General features: G+C 40.5%; 1 protein-coding gene and 1 pseudogene across 2 annotated transcripts in view; both read left to right on the top strand.

Moving 5' to 3' along the window:
* The window catches only part of LOC309548258 (protein turtle homolog B-like), a gene marked incomplete at both ends in the record, with an annotated part of 70,072 nt that overhangs the window by 30,054 nt on the left and 20,940 nt on the right, over positions 1–19,078 (top strand). The window contains one exon of the mRNA XM_082248207.1: positions 3,935–4,066. Within this exon, the coding sequence (XP_082104333.1) occupies positions 3,935–4,066 (132 nt within the window). The remainder of the gene's footprint in view (positions 1–3,934; positions 4,067–19,078) is intronic.
* Positions 15,387–16,419, top strand: LOC309546752 (annotated as a pseudogene). The gene has a single exon. The product of its transcript is annotated as an uncharacterized misc_RNA (transcript).

Below are 19,078 nucleotides of genomic sequence, written 5' to 3'. Positions count from 1 at the left end.
ACTCTGTATAAGGAGAGCTTGATCCATATAGAGTTTTATGTGTTTGTTTACAATTATATAGCGCTGCTTGTGTTTATAAATTTTTTGGTACGCACCTTTTCTATAGGTTTAGAGTTAGGTTTTCTTTTTTGCCACAAGTTTTGGGAAAATTATTATTATTATTTTATGTTTTTTTACACAAAGTTGTTACTAAATGATATATTGCTCACACGTGCCATCGGTATATGTGAAATTACACCCCAAAATACATTCTGCTGCTTCTCCTGAGTACAGGGATACCCCATGTGTGTGACTTTTTGGCAGTCTAGCCGCGTACAGGACACCGAAAACCAATCACTAGGGATGGCCTTGCGGTTCGCCCAGCAGTCGGTTCGCGGCAAATTTTGTTTGTTTGCAGCCCGCCGATTTTAATAGCCTACCTTATAAATAGACCAGAGCTGGCGGCCATTTCACATTCTGCTTTTTGTCAGCGTAGGGAGAGGTTGGCGAGTGCATCAGGGACAGATTGCCAGTGACACAAATAGCTCTGTTAAGGTCCACAAAAGTCCTCTTAAGGGCTGGTATTTGGTATAGGTGTACAGTCTCTTGTCAGTGTAGGGACAGGTATGCTGTGTGCACCAGAGACAGATTGTCAGTGACACAAATTGCTCTGTTAAGGTCCACAAAAGTCCTTTTAAGAGCTGCTATTTGGTATAGGTGTATAGTCTCTTGTCAGTGTAGGGACAGGTATGCTGTGTGCACCGGGGACATATCGTCAGTGACACAAATCGCGCTGTTAAGGTCCACAAAAGTGATTTTAAGGGCTGCTATTTGATATAGGTGTGCAGTGCACTATATAGGGGTGTAATCCACGTATAATATACTTTCTAATATAGAAAGCGTATTATAGTGGATTTGTATTGTGCACTGTACAGCATTGTGACTGGTGTGGTGAGCGTTGCTGCAGCAATACTACAAACAGTGACAAAAGCACTTTTAATGTATTATAACTGGTGTGATAGACCAGTGGCGCCCCAATACCACATATTGAAGTGGAGTGTTATCTGAGCATACGTTTATAAGTGTATTTGTGTCCTGCAACAATATTGCCTCTTTTGCTGCGTTAACTCTGCTACACACAGTGCCAAACTCACTGGCCAATTTTTGTACAACTGGTGTGATAAACCAGTGGCCCCCCAATATCACATATTGAAGTGTGGTGTTATCTGAGTATACTTTTATAAGTGTATTTGTGCCCTGCAACAATATTGCTTATTTTGCTGTGTTAACTCTGCTACACACAGTGCCAAACTCACTGGCCAATTTTTTGAACAACTGGTGGGATAAACCAGTGGTCCCCCAATACCACATATTGAAGTTGGGTGTTATCTGAATACTTTTATAAGTGTATTTGTGTCCTGCAACAATATTGCCTCTTTTGCTGTGTTAACTCTGCTACACACAGTGCCAAACTCACTGGCCAATTTTTTGAACAACTGGTGTGATCAACCAGTGGCCCTCCAATACCACATATTGAAGTGGGGTGTTATCTGAGTATACTTTTATAAGTGTATTTGTGCCCTGCAACAATATTGCCTCTTTTGCTGTGTTAATTCTGATACACACAGTGCCAAACTCACTGGCCAATTTTTTGAACAACTGGTGTGATAAACCAGTGGCCCCTCAATACCACATATTGAAGTTGGGGGTCATCTGAGTATACTTTCATAAGTGTATTTGAGTCCTGCAACAATATTGCCTCTTTTGCTGTGTCAAGTCTGATGCACACAGTGCCAAACACCCTGGCCAATTTTTTGCAATTTTTTTAAAAAAATAAATAAATAAAACTTCCAGTATACAGTATATACCATAGTTTATAGACTCAATAACTTTCACGCAAACCAATTAATATACACTTAGTGGGGTTTTTTTCACCAAAGAAGTTGCAGAATACATTTTAGGCTAAATTTAGGAAGAAATTTACATTTTTAAAATTTGTTTATAGGATATGTTTTATAGCAAAATATTGTTTGGCTTTTTTTTTTTTTTTTCAAAATTCATAGCACTCTGGAGTATATGCAAATTGCTATCATAAAAAGTGAGGCAGCAGACTTTGTGAAAATTAATATTTGTGTAATTTTCAAAACTTTTGGCCACAGCTGTACATAAGTATTTCTGCTACACCTACATATAATTGTAAAAGTCTAGGGGACCTGCAGAATACAGTGCATCTGGAAAGTATTCACAGTGATTCTTTGTTACGTTACAGCCTTATTCCAAAATGGATTAAATTCATTATTTTCCTCAAAATTCTACAAACAATACCCCATAATGACAACGTGAAAGAAGTTTGGTTAAAATCTTTGCAAATTTATTAAAAATAAAAAAACAAAAAAATCACATGTACATAAGTAGTCACAGCCTTTGTCATGACACTCAAAATTGAGTTCAGGTGCATTCCACTGATCATCCTTGAGATGTTTCTACAACTTGATTGAAGTCTACTTGTGGTAAATTCAGTTGACTGGACATGATTTGGAAAGGCACACACCTGTCTATATAGGGTCCCACAGTTAACAGTGCATGTCAGAGCCCAAACCAAGCCATGAAGTCCAAGGAATTGTCTGTAAACTTCAGAGATAGAATTGTGTCGAGGCACAGATTTGGGGAAATGTACAAAAAAAAAAACTTCTGCAGCATTGAAGGTCCCAATGAGCACAGTGGCCTCCATCATTTGTAAAGAAGTTTGGAACCACCAGAACTCTTCCTAGAGCAGGCCAACCAAACTTAATGATCGGGGAAGAAGGACCTTAGTCAGGGAGGTGACCAAAAAACCTGATAGTCACTCTGACAGAGCTCCAGCATTTCTTTGTGGAGAGAGGAGAATCATACAGAAGAACCACCAGCTCTGCAGCACTCCACCAATCAGGCCTGTGTGGTAGAGTGGCCAAACCGAAGCCATTTCTCAGTAAAGGCACATGACTGCCCACCTGGAGTTTGTCAAAAGGCACCTGAAGGACTCTTAGACCATGAGAAAGAAAATTCTCTGGTCTGGTGAAACAAAGATTGAACTCTTTGGCCTGAATGGCAAGTGTCATGTCTGGAGGAAACAAGGCCCTGCTCATCAATTGGCCAATACCATCTCTACCATAAAGCATGGTGGTGGCAGCATCATGCTGTGGAGATGGTTTTCAGTGGCAAGAACTGGGAGACTAGTCAGGATCGAGGAAAAGATGAATGCAGCAATCTACAGAGGCATACTTGAGGAAAACCTGATCCACAGTGCTCTGGACCTCAGACTAGGGCAAAGGTTCATTTTCCAACAGGACAACGACCCTAAGCACACAGCCAAGATAACAAAGGAGTGGCTACAAGACAACTCTATGAATGTCCTTGAGTGGCCCAGCCAGAGCCCAGACTTAAATCTGATTGAACATCTCTGGAGAGATCTGAAAATGGCTGTGCACTGATCCTCCCCGTCCAACCTGATGAAGCTTGAGAGGTCCTGCAAAGAAGAATGGGAGAAACTGCCCAAAATAGTTGTGCCAAGCTTGTAGAATCATACTCAAAAAGACTTGAGGCTGTAAGTGGTGCCAAAGGTGCTTCAACAAAGTATTGAGCAAAGGCTGTGAATACTTATGTACTTTGTACATGGGATTTTTTTCTTTTAAATATATTTGCAAAGATTTCAAACAAACTTCTTTCACGTTGTCATTTTGGCGTAATGTTTGTAGAATTTTGAGGAAAATAATGAATTTAATCAATTTTGGAATAAGGCTGTAACATAACAAAATGTAAAAAAAAAGTGAAGTGATGTCAATACTTTCCGGATGCACTGTACTTTAGTCCTGCATTAAGATATGGTGATCATGAAGTTTAAGCTTGAGGCCGCAGAGGAATTTGTGGGATTTCCTCCTGTCATTTATCCCTGTATGTCCTCTAATTTTTGGCACAGACAATCAGACTGAGAAATCACGGCTGCCAGATCCAGTGAACATCCTTAAGGGCGCTATCATCATTCTAGTCCTTGTGGTGTCCATGGTGTATCTGGGAAAATGCCTGTGCAAAAGAAGAAAACAAAAACTGGGTAAGAAGGACACACAACTGTTATATGCAGTACTCAGGTTTTACCCCTACTGTCTATAGTTCCCTACCCCATGTCCCAAAATCCCATAAAAAAGAATTGTCATTTTCAGAAAGACATGCAACATACATGTATTGTAAATAATCCTATCTGTATATGTTCCTGCTTATATTTCTCATTTCGATTTAAAGTTTGTAATTATTATTTGTATTATAGTTACTAATTTAATTATAATTACATGTGGAACACCAAATTTGCTTTCAATATACAGTGCCCTAAAAAAGTATTCTTACCCCTTGAAGTTTTCTACATTTTGTCAGGTTACAACCAAAAACGTAAATGTATTTTAGTGGGATTTTATGAGAGAGACCAACAGAACGTGGCACATAATTGGAAAATGATAAATGGGTCAATACTTTGTAGAACCACCTTTCACTGCAATTACAGCTGCAAGTCTTTTTGGGGACATCTCCACCAGCTTTGCACATCTAGAGAGTGAAATTTTTGCCCATTCTTCTTTGCAAACTAGCTCAAGCTCTGTTAGATTGGATGGAGAGCGTCTGTAAACAGCAATTTTCAAGTCTTGCCACAGATCCTCAATTGGATTTAGGTCTAAACTGGGCCATACTAACACATAAATATGCTTTGATCTAAACCATTACATTGTGGCTCCAGCTGTATGTTTAGGACCGTTGTCCTGCTTGGAGGTGAACCTCCACCAAGTCTCAAGTCTTTTGTAGACTAACAGGTTTTCTTCTAAGATTGGCCTGTATTTGGCTCCATCCATCTTCTCATCAACTCTGACCAGCTTCTTTGTCCCTGCTGAAGAAAAGCATCCCCGCAACATGATGCTGCCACCACCATGGTTCAATTTTGGTCTCAAAATTGAACCATGGTGGTGGCAGCATCTGACCAGAGCACCGTCTTCAACATGTTTGCTGTGTCCCCCACATGGCTTTTCACAAACTGCAAATAGGACTTCTTATGGCTTTCTTTTAGGGATAGACCGATATGCTTTTTTCAGGGCCGATACCGATACCGATATTTTGGTCACAACGTATCGGTTTCGGCTGATATGGGCCGATATTTTGTACATTTAAAGTTTTGAAAAATAAAGACAATTTTTGACACAAATCTGGTACTAAACATGTTCATTTTTGTTTAATGCCTAATGGCTGGCTTGCTGGCACCCTGTGGTGAGTGGCTGGCTGGATGGATGGCTGGCTGGCACCCTGTGATGGGTGGCTGGCTTGCTGGTACCCTGTGGTGGGTGGCTGACTGGCACCCTGTGGTAGGTGGGTGGCTAGCACAGGGCCTTTGGGTGGCTGGCTGTCTGGCACCCTGTCTGTTGGTGGCTGGCTGTCTTGTACCCTGTGGTGTGTGGCCGGCTGGCTGGCACCCTGTGGTGGGTGGCTGGCTGGCTGGCACCCTGTGGTGGCTGGCTGGTACAGGGCCTGTAGGTGGCTGGCTGGTACAGTGCCTGTGGCTGGCAGGTACAGGGCCTGTGGGTGGCTGGCTGACTGGTACAGGGCCTGTGGATGGCTTGCTGGCTCACTGGTACAGTGCCCGTGGCTGCCTGGCTGGTACAGGGCCAGTGGATGTGGGAGGCTGGCTGGCACCGGGCTGCTGTGGGTGGGTGTATGGCTATGATACACTCCCGCGAGACTAGTCCTCACTCCAGACGAGGCTGTCCAAGGTGAGAGAGGCAGCCTAAGAAGGCAGAATGACGTCACAAAAATATCGGCAATATCGGCCAATTCCAGGGCCGATACAGATATATCAGGGAAAGTGCATATCGGCCACCGATATACAGGCATACCCCGTTTTAAGTACACTCACTTTACATACACTCGCGAGTACAGACACAGCCAGGTCAGCTTGGCATGGCACTACTTCCGGTTTTTAACTTTGGTGTCTATGGGAAATCTTGGTCAGTTTGACATGGCACTGCTCCCAAACCATAAGTGACAGGGATACCAAACGTAGGGAGCACCGAGAGGGGACCCAGGACTACAACATATCCAATTTGTGGCCAGCCAGCTTGCCAAGGTAATCTACCATATCATAGTTCTGGATCCCCTTTAACATGCTCCCCAAGCTTGGTGTCCTTGTCAGCAGTGCCATGTCAAGCAGAGCAAGATTTCCTATGGAGCTAGTGTATTTACATGCATTGAGAAATGAAAAAATGTATTGCTTCACTTTAAGTACATTTTCGTTTGACATACATGCTCTGGTCCCATTGTGTACTTAAAAGTGGAGTATGCCTGTATTGGCCTTGCCGATAATCGGTCTATCCCTACTTTCTTTCAACAATGGCTTTCTTCTTGCAACTCTTCCATAAAGGCCAGATTTGTGAAGTGCATGACTAATAGTTGTCCTGTGGGCAGATTCTCCCACCTGAGCTGTGGATCTCTGAAGCTCCTCCAGAGTTACCATGGGCCTCTTGGCTGCTTCTCTAAATAAAGCTCTGGTTGCCCGGCCTGTCAGTTTAGGTGGACGGCCATGTCTTGGTAGGTTTGCAGTTGTGCCATACTCTTTCTATTTTCAGATGATGGATTGAAAAGTGCTCCGTGAGATGTTCAAAGCTTGGGATATTTTTTTATACAACAAACCAAAAATTTGGTGCAAAGCACCTGTCTCCTGCGCTCATAGTAGTGTGATCAAATATTCATCTTAGCCACGATCATGCAGCTGTTGAGAACTTCGGACTCCATGAAATGCTTTGGCCTTGCAGCCCCTTACAAGACAAGGGTAGTCAAAAACCACTGAAAATGAAAAAACAAACACAAGGGTGCTCCGGCCTAGTACATTATCCTCTAAAAAAGGTTTATTGAAATAAAAGGTATAAAAATACTCACAAACCAGTTCTTGTTAAAAGCATATCAAATGGGTATGTTGTCATCAGCATCAAGATCAAAGGCTGTACCATGGTAGAATTATTTTATTAATTTGGCTTTAATACTATACAGATTTTGCTCATATGTAGCTTGACATGGGTCAAATTCTGATTTAAGAGAATGAATGTCATTTTGTCAGCTGTTCTTCTGATGTTCAAAGATTATTGTGTAAGGTCAGTAGGTCAGAAGCTATGCATTCATAAATTACTACAGTACATGGTTTTCCCGGAATTTTAACATGTGATTGTCATTACTCAAAATACTTTACAGCCTTGTTTAGCTATATGTATATTTGAACCGTGACAAATTTAGCTAAATAACAGGTCCTTGTTCGAAAACGGTATTTAAAACAGCTATACAGGGACACTCGGGAGGCATACATTCTAACAGTGGCGGCCGGTGTGTTGGGGGCGCAGGGGCGCCGCCCCCCCTATCCATGCGTCTGGCCCCCTAATCTACATGTGGGGCGCCGGACGCATGGAGTTCAATGGGGCTTTTTTTTTGCATCACCTGATTAGAGCCAGAGGCTCTAATATGCTGCAGCAAAGGGTGGACCCGGGGGGCAGAGCAGTGCGCCTCGGGACCACCCATTGTGTGACAATCGCGAATGAAAACAAATGCACGCTGGTCACTGCATTGAAGGGGTCATGTACGCTGGTCACTGCATTGAAGGGGGCACGCACCCTGGTCACTGCATTAAAGGGGGCACGCACGCTGGTCACTGCATTAAAGGGGGCATCTACGCTGGTCAATGCATTGAAGGGGGCATGTACGCTGGTCACTGCATTGAAGGGGGCATGTACGCTGGTCACTGCATTGAAGGGGGCACGTACGCTGGTCACTGCATTGAAGGGGGCACGTACGCTGGTCACTGCATTGAAGAGGGCACGTACGCTGGTCACTGCATTGAAGGCGGCACGTACGCTGGTCACTGCATTGAAGGGGGCACGTACGCTGGTCACTGCATTGAAGGGGGCACGTACGCTGGTCACTGCATTGAAGGGGGCATGTACGCTGGCCTCTGCATTGAATGGGGGCATGTACGCTTGTCACTGCTTTGAAGGGGGCATGTACGCTGGCCTCTGCATTGAAGGGGGCACGCATGCAGGTCTCTGCATTGAAGGGGGCACGCACGCTGGTCTCTGCATTGAAGGGGGCATGTACACTGGTCTCTGCATTGAAGGGGGCACGCTGGTCACTGCATTGAAGGGGGCACGCTGGTCACTGCATTGAAGGGGGCACGCTGGTCACTGCATTGAAGGGGGCACGCTGGTCACTGTGCATTGAAAGGGGGCACACTGGTCACTGTGCATTGAAAGGGGGCACGCTGGTCACCGTGCATTGAAAGGGGGCACGCTGGTCTCTGTGCAATGAAAGGGGGCACGCTATACCTTAATTACTGAAGGCCCCTTTCACACTTTTTTGCGACCTCAAAGTCACGCAATTTTTTACAGCGTTTTTTGCCGCGAAGCAATGCCTATTACATTTTTCTGTTTGCGCCCCCCCCCCCCAAAAAATTTTGAGCACCAGCCGCCACTGCATTCTAAATGATACAACTTGCATGCATGCTCACACACACACACAGACATCACAGACTTCTGCAATCATCTCACTGAGCAAACTGACATTCTATTAAGAACAAACGCTGCAACATCTACAAAAGCTTTTTACCCATTTTTATTGTATTTTACTGAACTGTAATATTATTTACATTGCATTTATGCCTAGTGTGTTTGAATAAATTCACACTTTGTTTTAAGTCAGCCTGGCTATTGAACGATACGTCTAAAAGACGCTACAGATATTTTTTAATGATGAGTAGAAAAGTAAAAAAGGCGCTGGTATAGATATATTATTTGCACTGGATTAGGGGTTAGATTGCTTAGTGCTAGTATGCAAATGAGGCTGTGAATATTCAAATTAAAGTGCTAGCTTTTCTGTGCAAAATTGCTGAGAATGTTACCTATGAAATAGGTACTAATTAAACATATATACTTTTCTCAGTATTACAGCAGTGCAGTCAATAAATAATAATTCTTTCAATATAATTGCTTAAAGTGCTAGATAGTGCAAAAAAATTCTATATAAAAAATAAATATAATTCATACAGGTATTTTTCAATAGTGCTGTGCTTCTTGAAACTTTAAAAGATTTTAAAACTTTCAATAACTTAAATATAAATGCAATGGTCCGTGAATAAATGATAAAACAATACTCCAATGATAAATAAATGATAAAATAATGCTTCAATAGTGCTAAAATGGTGAACTGAAAAAAGATCATGCAAATAATGGTGCAGGGGTTCATTTCCTATGGATCAGGTGCTCCAGTGAGAAAAGGTGGTAATCAATGCCACATACCAGAAATCACTAGGTCACACAGACCTCAAACGCCTTTAATCCTATTATATAGGTGGATCAGACCATTAGGACTCCTTCATTCCTCATTAATTATATGTTTGGTATCAAAGGATAACATAAAGATACATTTCTCCTTCTCCTCACTCCTCCAATTGTTTTTTCATGTAGATGAGTAGAGCCCATATGCAGGGAGACAAATGTAAAGCCAAAAAGATAGTGTAATACTGTTTTATTATGAAATAAAATAAATCATAAAAATTGGCTGCTTACATATTGTTGTGCCTGCCTGGCACAGGGCAATGGACATTGGTTGCTACAGGATCTTATTAGGGTTGGGAACACAGGATCTGCAGCAGGGACCACGATGCATCAGACTGCCTGATGACGCTATACTAGCGAAATGCATCGTGGTCCCTGCTAAACCCAGAAGTCCAGAGAAAGACTGACTCACCTCCACACTAACATTGGAACGCACGCCAGACTGCTGCCATGCTACAAGGGAAGCTAAAGCGAGCAACAGGAAACTGCAGATCCTGTGCTCCCAACCCTATATCTATACCAGCTCCCAACCCTTTATCTATACCAGCGCCTTTTTTACTTTTCTACTTATCATAACTATTGTATTCATACAATTAAAGGGCAGTGGGTAAATTATAGATTTAAATAACAAATAGAAAAATAACCAAGCGCCTTCACACTAACAACAGATATTTTTTAATATACGCTCTATTGTACATTTTGGCGAGCCAGCCAAAGTCGTCATTTTATTTTTCCCACATCCTTGACAAAGGGGGAGACTAACACAATTTCATGATTGATCAAGTCTCGGGAAAAAACAACCGTCAAAGAACCTAGAAATAGGTGTTGGTGTTTCATCAGACGTTGGACAAGAGGTCCAGTGATTGAGCCGGCTGAAGACGAGAAAATCTTCTGATTACGGTGAGTAAAAGTCATGGAATTTATTGATGACCTAGCTAGAGAAAGTAAGCTAGAATTTAAAGATGTGTCTATGTATCCAAATGACAGTCACTTTTGGCATATATGTACAAGGAATGTTTACAAGCTAATGTTCAGATAGATAGATTTACTCTAAACAAACAGCGTAAAAAGATCTCTAATATTTTAAAGTTGGTAAGAATATTTAACAAAATGCTTCTTAATGTTGATTTACCTGCTAAAAATATTAGTACAATAAAACAGACAGAATGTAACACTGTACAGAACACAGGGATTCATGAAAATTTGTCCCAAGACTCTCTTAATTGTCCAAACCGTGAGATTTTCTGTATTGATATAGAGGATCTTGAGGAACAAATTGACTCAAAAACAAATATTTTGTTAAAATTACAGAATGGTAGCAGACAGATTTCTGTGATAACAAATGAAAACAAAAATACTGCATCTAAATCAAAGCATCAAGTTTCCTCTATTCCAGATAGTTCAGAAAGAAGGGAAAATGACGCTGAGGACGACACGGAGATTAGAAAGAAAAATTAAAGTTACAAATACATGACCAATTAATGAAAGTTTTAAAAGACATCCCAGCATATGATTTAAGGGCAGACGCCTTTCATAACGCGGATGTAATTGAGTCATACACTGTCAGATACAATCTTACAGACGAACAGCGTAATCATATATTTTATCTTTGGTTGCCTGCACATTATGCACGACGGCATCACCTATTATTGATGACAATGGACAGGAAAAACATAGTGACGAATCAGAGAGATTACGACAATTGTTACTATGTACAACAGGCGAGGGATGTTCCGTTAATTGAAACACTTGATGCATTACAGACGTCAATTAGAGAGGACCCCTTTGAATTTAAAATTAAATTCTCAAAGGCATCTAAAATGATTTTGGGTAAAGACAATGAAAATGACACTGGATTGATACATTTATTTGTGAAAAAGTTTAAATATCTTGATCCGGTTTCATTGGCCATTGCACATGAGAATTCTTTATCAGAAGCTGCTAGCTTCATCGATAAAGTTAGAAGGCAAATGAAACAGGGCAATCTAAAGTCTAAGATCGCTCTAGTTCATAATGATACTTTAAAAAGGAATAGTCACACTACAGCTAAGACAGGATTGACTGCTACTAGTAGAAATTACAAATACAAGCAAATGAGACAGAGGGAACCTGTTTCTTGTTACTTTTGTCATAAACCAGGTCATTTAAAAATGGCAGTGTAGACAATTCTTAAAGGATATGCAGATGAAACATTTAAGAGATATAGATAAAGAGAATGGACTTATACCTCTTGAACCATCTGCTTCTCCTCGTCCAAATGTAACTCAATCTTCTTCTCCTTATGTTCCTGAAAAGTGAAAAGAACTTGCAATCTGCCACTGTTGATTCAAATCCATCATTGCCTACCCCGTGACTAGAAAATAAAAAGGAAATAAAGTCTCATTATCTAGAATATGTATCACCAATATGTCTAGATAAATGTGGACGCCCTTACCGTAAAGCAAAATTGAATGGACAAAAACTTCCTAATAACAAGTTCCTAATTGATACAGGTGCTGAAATCTCTATTACTGGTGTAAGACTACCTCTTGTGACAGACGCAGCAGTTTGCACAGTTGTTGAATTTAATGGATCAGGTAATTCCAAAGCTTCTAAGTGTAAAAAGGTTTCATTTGAAATTCCTGGTTATTTAGATACTGAAATTGATATTTAGTATTGTCAAGGTGCAGAGAACATTATTGGAACAAATGTCATTCAACAAAGAGGTTGGATAATTGATATTGGTAACAGTGGTATCTGGAAAGGTTCCATTAATCTTAATCCTGTGGTAATTGACCCAGCAGATTACTGTGAAGTCAGCAGCATCTGTTTAACAGATGTGATTGCTGAAGACCATAAATGGCCAGATATTGGTGACAATCGAGAGCTAGAACAATTGGTCAAATCATTCAGAAATCTATGGAGCCAAGGTAAAAATGAGGCGGGTTTGTTCAAAGACATTGAAGTAGATGTGCAAGGGCGAGATCCACCAGCCCAGAAACAATACAAATTGCCAACAGAGTCTATTGAACCAGTGTCACTTGTTATACAAGAACTTTTGCAATAAGGTATTATTAGGAAAACAAATTCACTAACAAACAATCCATTATGGGTAGTACCTAAAAGAGATGACCCTAGTTCATTCAGTCTTCTGGTTGACCTCAGAATGCTGAATAAATATACCCCAAATTGTGCCCCATTAGTTGCAGAAACACCTGACATAATGTCTCGAATTGATGCAAAAGCAAAGGTGTTCTCCGTGATTGATATTTCAAACTGATTTTTTTCGATTGCTTTAACCAAAAGTTGTCAATATAAATTCGCATTTTCATTCCAAAATGAGCAATATACCAATCAATCGTTTTCCTCAAGGCCTCCATCTAAGTCCAAGTGTATTTCATCAAGCTTTAGTGAAAGTCTTATCAAAATTTTCTAGGCCAGACTGTATTTTAGGGTATGTGGACGATATTTTATTGTCCTCTGAAAGTGAGGAAGAGCATTTAACTCTTTTGGCAGAATTGTTTGATCTGCTGTAAGATGCAGGTCTCAAGCTGAATACTCATAAAGTTCAGCTCATGAAACACAAGGTCAAGTTTCTCGGTATTCAGATTAGTCCGGGCAAACGTCAACCTCTTCAAGAAAGGGTTAATGCTATTGCTGCACTTCCTGTACCAGCTACATTTAAAGCACTAAGACAGTTCCTAGGATTAGTGAATTTTTCACGAGCGTTCATTGAGTCATTTGCTGAGAAAGCAAAATGTTTGTATGAACTTCTGAAAAACAATGAGGAAAATAGTTTTGGTCCTTGGACAGAAGTTCACCAAAAGCCTTTGAATCTTTGAAAAAAGATTTGCAGACAGCACCAGCCCTAGCTACAGTAGAAAAGCAAGCACCATTTGCTTTACAGGTGCATACATCTGAAAATGCTATTTCTTCTGTGCTGCTCCAATTACAAGGAGGAAATTGAAGGATTTTGGGATATTTCTCTAGGATTTTAACTCCGGTTGAGAAAGGTTTTGACACGTGTCAAACAATTGGTAGGAATTCACTATGCAGTAAAAGCAACTGAGCACATTGTAGGATTTAACAAAATTATCTTACAAACACCCTGAACACAATTCCACCCTGAAATGTCTCCTTGAGAAAAATGTTCCAGGTGTTTCTAATCAAAGATTTTCACAATGGTTGTTGGCTTTATCACCTAAACAGATCCAGGTTGAACAAAACGTGAAGTATGTACTCCCTCAGTTGATGGAATATAATGGATTGGAACATGAGTGTTCATGTGAAGTCCAGGATTCCTACTCTCCTCTGTTTCGCAGAGAAGCAGAGAAGACCGATGAACCAGTGTTTGTGGTTGGTTCACGATACTGTATTTCAGGAGAGTATTTTTCAGGTTATGCAACCTGGTTTCCAAAAAGAGGATATGCCATACAACACAGACTTCCAGGACACTTTTCAGCACAAAAAGCAGAGCTGTTAACCGTAGAAACAGTACTGACTGTAGACTATTAAGAAAACCACGGTCCACTAGCAATCTATAGTGACAGTTCATATGTTGTGCGTTCTCTTACTGACTATTTGCCAATTTGGAAAAGGAGAGGTTTTGTAGATGCCTCAAACAAAGTTTTGGTACATAGAGAAATACTAGAATCAATTTTCACACTAGCAGAAAAAACCCTTGTGCTTATGCTATTGTAAACGTACCAGCTCATAAAAAAGATAATGATGAATTAAGCATTGGTAACAGGACAGCTGACACATTAGCAAAAGAAGCAGCTGTTACTGAACAGTCAGAGATTCCATCTGAATCAGTTTCCGTGAGTGTAGTCAGGAAGACAGATACACAGATCCCCTCATTTGCAGAAGAACAGAAAATGGATCAGTCCCTTTCTGTTTCTCAGGTTGATTCAAAATCTCCCTTCGTTTGTGAAAATGGGATTTTGTGTCATGACTTAAACGGGGTTCTGCGTCCTGTTATACCAAAACATTTGCAGGTAGAATTCACAAAATACAATCATGAAAGCTTAGGCCATATAGGAAAGTAGAAATTACTAGAGGTTCTCAGAGAGAAGTTTTTCTGGGGAAAAAATGGAAGAAACTGTAGACAATGTAATTCAATCTTGTCTAATGTGTGCTCAAGTAAACCCCAGACCAAAGGAACAAAAACCTCCCTTACAAAGAATTCCTCCAGCTAATGGTCCATGGTCCACATTACAAATTGACTATATAGGACCTCTGCCTGCAGGAAAAAATGGATTGAGATATGCTCTCATAATTGTTGATGTTTTTTCAAAATGGGTTGAAATTTTACCGGTGCGTACAGATGATGCACTAAGAACTGCAAAAATGTTAATTAATCATGTTTTTTCCAACTTGGGGGATCCCAATGAACCTCAGTTTGGATCAAGGATCACATTTTACAGGTAAAATAATGCAAGCAGTGTGCAAAATAGTGGGAATTCAACAAAGATTTCATGTTCCATACCATCCACAATATGCAGGTATTGTGGAAAGAATGAATAGGACCTATCAAGTCCAGAAATGCAAAAATGTTACTAGACAAAAGAAGTACATGGGTAGATGCTGTACCTTTTGTTCTAATGAGTATCAGAAGTACAACATCCTCATCTACACAATACAGTCCATTTGAACTAATGACAGGTAGGAAAATTCCTCTGGTGTTTTCACATGAACCTTTTTTGTCTACTCCGCAGAAAGAAGCGATTGAGAAAACCAAATGGTTACAGATGTTGCAAGACAATCTGAACACCATTTTGCCACATGCAGCTTCTCACATGCAGAAAATGATTCCTCCACACTCCTCAAAATTTGAGAAAGGTGGACAAGTCATGATTAAAACCTTTCGGAAAACCGGACCGTGGCAAAGTAATTGGGAAGGTCCTGTTGAGATTTTGGATACATTAGGTGTAATGATACAAGTCCAAAGGCCTCTCAATTCTGTGAAAAATGCACAGAGATAACAAAAAATATGATCAAAGCAAATTGTTTATGCCAAGATAATGATATTGCATTTCTTTAGCAGATATGGCATCTGATAATCAAACATGGAGAAACAACAAACTCCAAAAGTAATAAAGAAAACATCTGAAAATCGGAAAGAAAGAAAACACATTAAAGGGAGAAAATTCATCATCACATGACTCCTTTTTTCTTTAATGACATTCTTTTTTATAAAAACTTACAAGACTTTTTCCAGCTCAGCAGAAGAGAACCAGAAGGAGACCCTTCATAAAAGAGACTTGCAACTATCTAGAAATAAGAGATATTTTCCAAGATACAGTAACTTTGAAACAAGCAAAGATTTATATGGATTCATTTGCATAGGTTATGGGACTAGTTGTTGTATGGAACTATATTTTTTTCATAGTAACACGATTAAAATACATGCTAGAATAGAATCCAAAACAGAGTTTATAAAAATGCAAGGATCATATGCTAATAATAACAAAATTGGTACATATGAATGTAATTTAACAAATATGGGATTCTGGGTTATAGTTTTAAAAGGAAATGAGTCTACAACCTGGACTGGTGATGTAACAACAGATAGGGTTAGAACTGCTTCTATTGGAGGATCTAAATCAGATATTTGGTTTTTAACACAAAATTATATACAGTTTGTAGATCCTGAACATTTAAAAATTACAGGAGATGAAATAGGAGATGTAAATAGAGTACGGGATTTTCAAATAGTAAGAGGTTTAGCTCAAGTCAAGTAAAGGTCATTATTACAGTTGTAGATTTGATTATTCCAGATATAAAAGTATCTCTGCAATCTCTTAAAGTTACAGAAGGAAAAGATTATTTAATTTTGAGATGCACTACGCAAATATATTTACCTCAAAATTCACTATTTTGGAAGAGTTGTTGGGTAGTCTTTATCATAGCCCAAATAATATAATCCGTAAGGGTGATTTTTGGAAATATAGATTGGACAGATAATAGCTTTAGTTATCATCACACTAGTCCAACTCTAAATGACACAGGTATATATGAGTGTTGCATATCATTAGAAAATTATCCTATGAAATGTAAGTGTTCTTCCTATACAATATAATATATCTCAAGTAGATGAATTCCCATGGAGGGAATGGGCTGATATCATACAAAAATATAAAGGATTATTAATTGCTTTATCTGAAGAACTTCAGAAAGCAGAGATTATATTTAAGCATGAACAGGGAAATCTACAAGGAATAGAGTATGATTGGTCTGATTTTTCAGGTCATTCATGGTGGTTAAAGTTTAAACATACTGTATCAATGTGGGGAAAACCTTCAGTAATTACTGCAGCCGGAAATATATTATTGCATCCGTTAGTTATTATATTTATCATTATGAGATATATATATTTTATTTCAAATCTGTATTATGGTTAGAATGAAACTATTTTATAAATCGATTAAGAAAGAAATGGAAAAAGGTGAAGAAATTATGAAAGGTATTTTTAGACGAAGAATTACTTCTGGTTTAACCACTTGACGACCGCTTACATTGCTGCTACTGCAGCACTGCGGCTCTCCTATGTCCAGTTTTACAACAGTGGGGGAGGTGCTTTTACTAGTGGAAGGCATGGAACGGTATTTCTGCTTTACAGGAACACAGGATCCACGCCTTCTGTACTGACAGAAACAAATTAATAAAAGTGGTCTGATGCCACCAGTGAAACACCTCCATCCCTAAATTACATGCACAAAAATACAAAGTTCGCCCTGGGACTTTAAAGGAGGTATAACACACATAGCCACTAACTAGAAAGTTAGACATAGTATTACATTTATTGAAGGTAAGTACAATAAACATGCAAGTACATCAAATGAGTATACAGATAGGTCTACGTCGCGCACATTCACACATTCACGGCTCCCGCACCCTGCAAGCCCAATCCTGGTCTGATTCGGCTCAGAACTGATCAGTCACCAGATGCAGACCAATGATTTTTGGTCTGGATCTGGTGATTGGTTCTGGCCAATGGCATCATGTCCCCTGCCTGTGTAATGTAAACACAGGCAGGGGAAGTGATGTACTTTTCCCTCCTGGAGCCCTTTCGGTTCCAAGAGAAGAAGGAGAAGCATCTAAAAGGTGAGTTCCATAACACTACACTGACACTAACACACATAGGCACACTTTTGACCCCTTGATCACTCCAGATCACCCCTCAACCCCCCCCAAACCCCTCACAGTGTACACTATATACAGTGGTATACAGATATTTTACTGATCACTGTATTTAGAGTCACTTGTGACCCTAATTTGCACTTGCACTAGGCCGAAATAGGTTTAGGGCACCCGCCACCTATCCCCTAATAAAGTTTTAACCCCTTTATCTCCCCCAGTTAACCCCTTCCCTCCCTTTCACACTGTGCACTAATATATAGTATATTAGCTAATTACTGATCACTGTATTAGTGTCACTTGTGACCCCAGTTTGCACTTGCGCTAGGCCCAGATAAGTTTAGGCCACGCGCCATACATCCCCAATAAAGGTTTAACCCCTTGATCTCCCCCAGTTAACCCCTTCACTGCCCTGTCACAGTTTTCACTATATACAGTGATTACCAATCACTGTATTAGTGTCACGGTTGACGCTAGTTAGGCTAGTTAGCATCAGGGTACCACCACATTTTTTAACAGTTATTTAGCATCAGTTAAAGTCAATTACAGATTGCCAGTAACACTAACACTAACACACACACACACACGCACACACATACATACATACACCTCCATTACTAGTATAGTGTTTGAACAGATCAATATCTGATCTGATCAGAACTATATTTACGTCCCCATAGTTTAGTGTTCCCAAAACGCGGTGTTTGCACGATCAGCACTGATTCCTGCCAGCACCTGCGTTTAGCCCCTCCGCCCAACCCACCCCACCCAGGCAAGTGCAGTAATCAATAGATTACTGTCACTTCCAAAAAACACAAACCACCCAAAACCGCTGCGTTAGCAGAGTCAGGCCTGATCTCTGCTAGCACTAGCAGTTTTTTTTAGTAGGGACCAAATAGTCCTTGACAACCAGGTGCTTTTTTACCTGTGAGTCACACTACTGTACCTGTAAATTTCATTGCTAAAATGTCCAAACGGTGGTACAGTAGTGAAGAGGCCTACAGTACACTGACCATGCCAGATGAGAGTGATGTGGAAGCCTCATTGGCAGAATCAGGGTCAGTATATGAACCTGTTGAGAGCAGTGGCTCCGTGACAGATAGCTCTGACAATGGAGGGATCCCTGCTAAGGTCAGGCGTACCCGACCCCATTCTGGAGTTGCTGAGATGCAAGAACCGGATGTTTCTCGTATGCAGCAGAGTGCCAGTACTAGTGCCGCTCAGACTTTGGTGAACTTGCAAGCACCAGCGGCCTAGTACACTCTGGACCTAGGCATACCAGCACTGCAGTATCACTTGGTGATGTGGCGAGTCCCATAAGTGCAGTTGAAGCTGGTGCGGTGGCTAGCACGAGTAGTGGCCCGCAGCCACCGTGAATTTGAAGACAGGCCTGTAGAGCCCATAGTGCCCTCCCTGAAGCGCTGGCATATCCTATTTGGCAGCCCACAGATTCTACAGCACCTGTACTTCCCCCTTTCACTGCCCAACCCGGAATTCAAGTGGAAACAGCTGGTTTAAATCCCCTTAATTTTTTTGAGCTGTTTTTCACTGAAGATCTTTACAGATCTATTGTGGATCAAAGTAATTTGTATGCTAACCAA

The sequence above is a fragment of the Pelophylax lessonae genome (assembly GCF_965119305.1).
Source record: "Pelophylax lessonae genome assembly, chromosome: 2".
Lineage (NCBI taxonomy): Eukaryota > Metazoa > Chordata > Amphibia > Anura > Ranidae > Pelophylax > Pelophylax lessonae.
The sequence above is the reverse complement of the archived record's forward strand: the minus strand, read 5'-3'. Positions and strand labels throughout refer to the sequence as shown.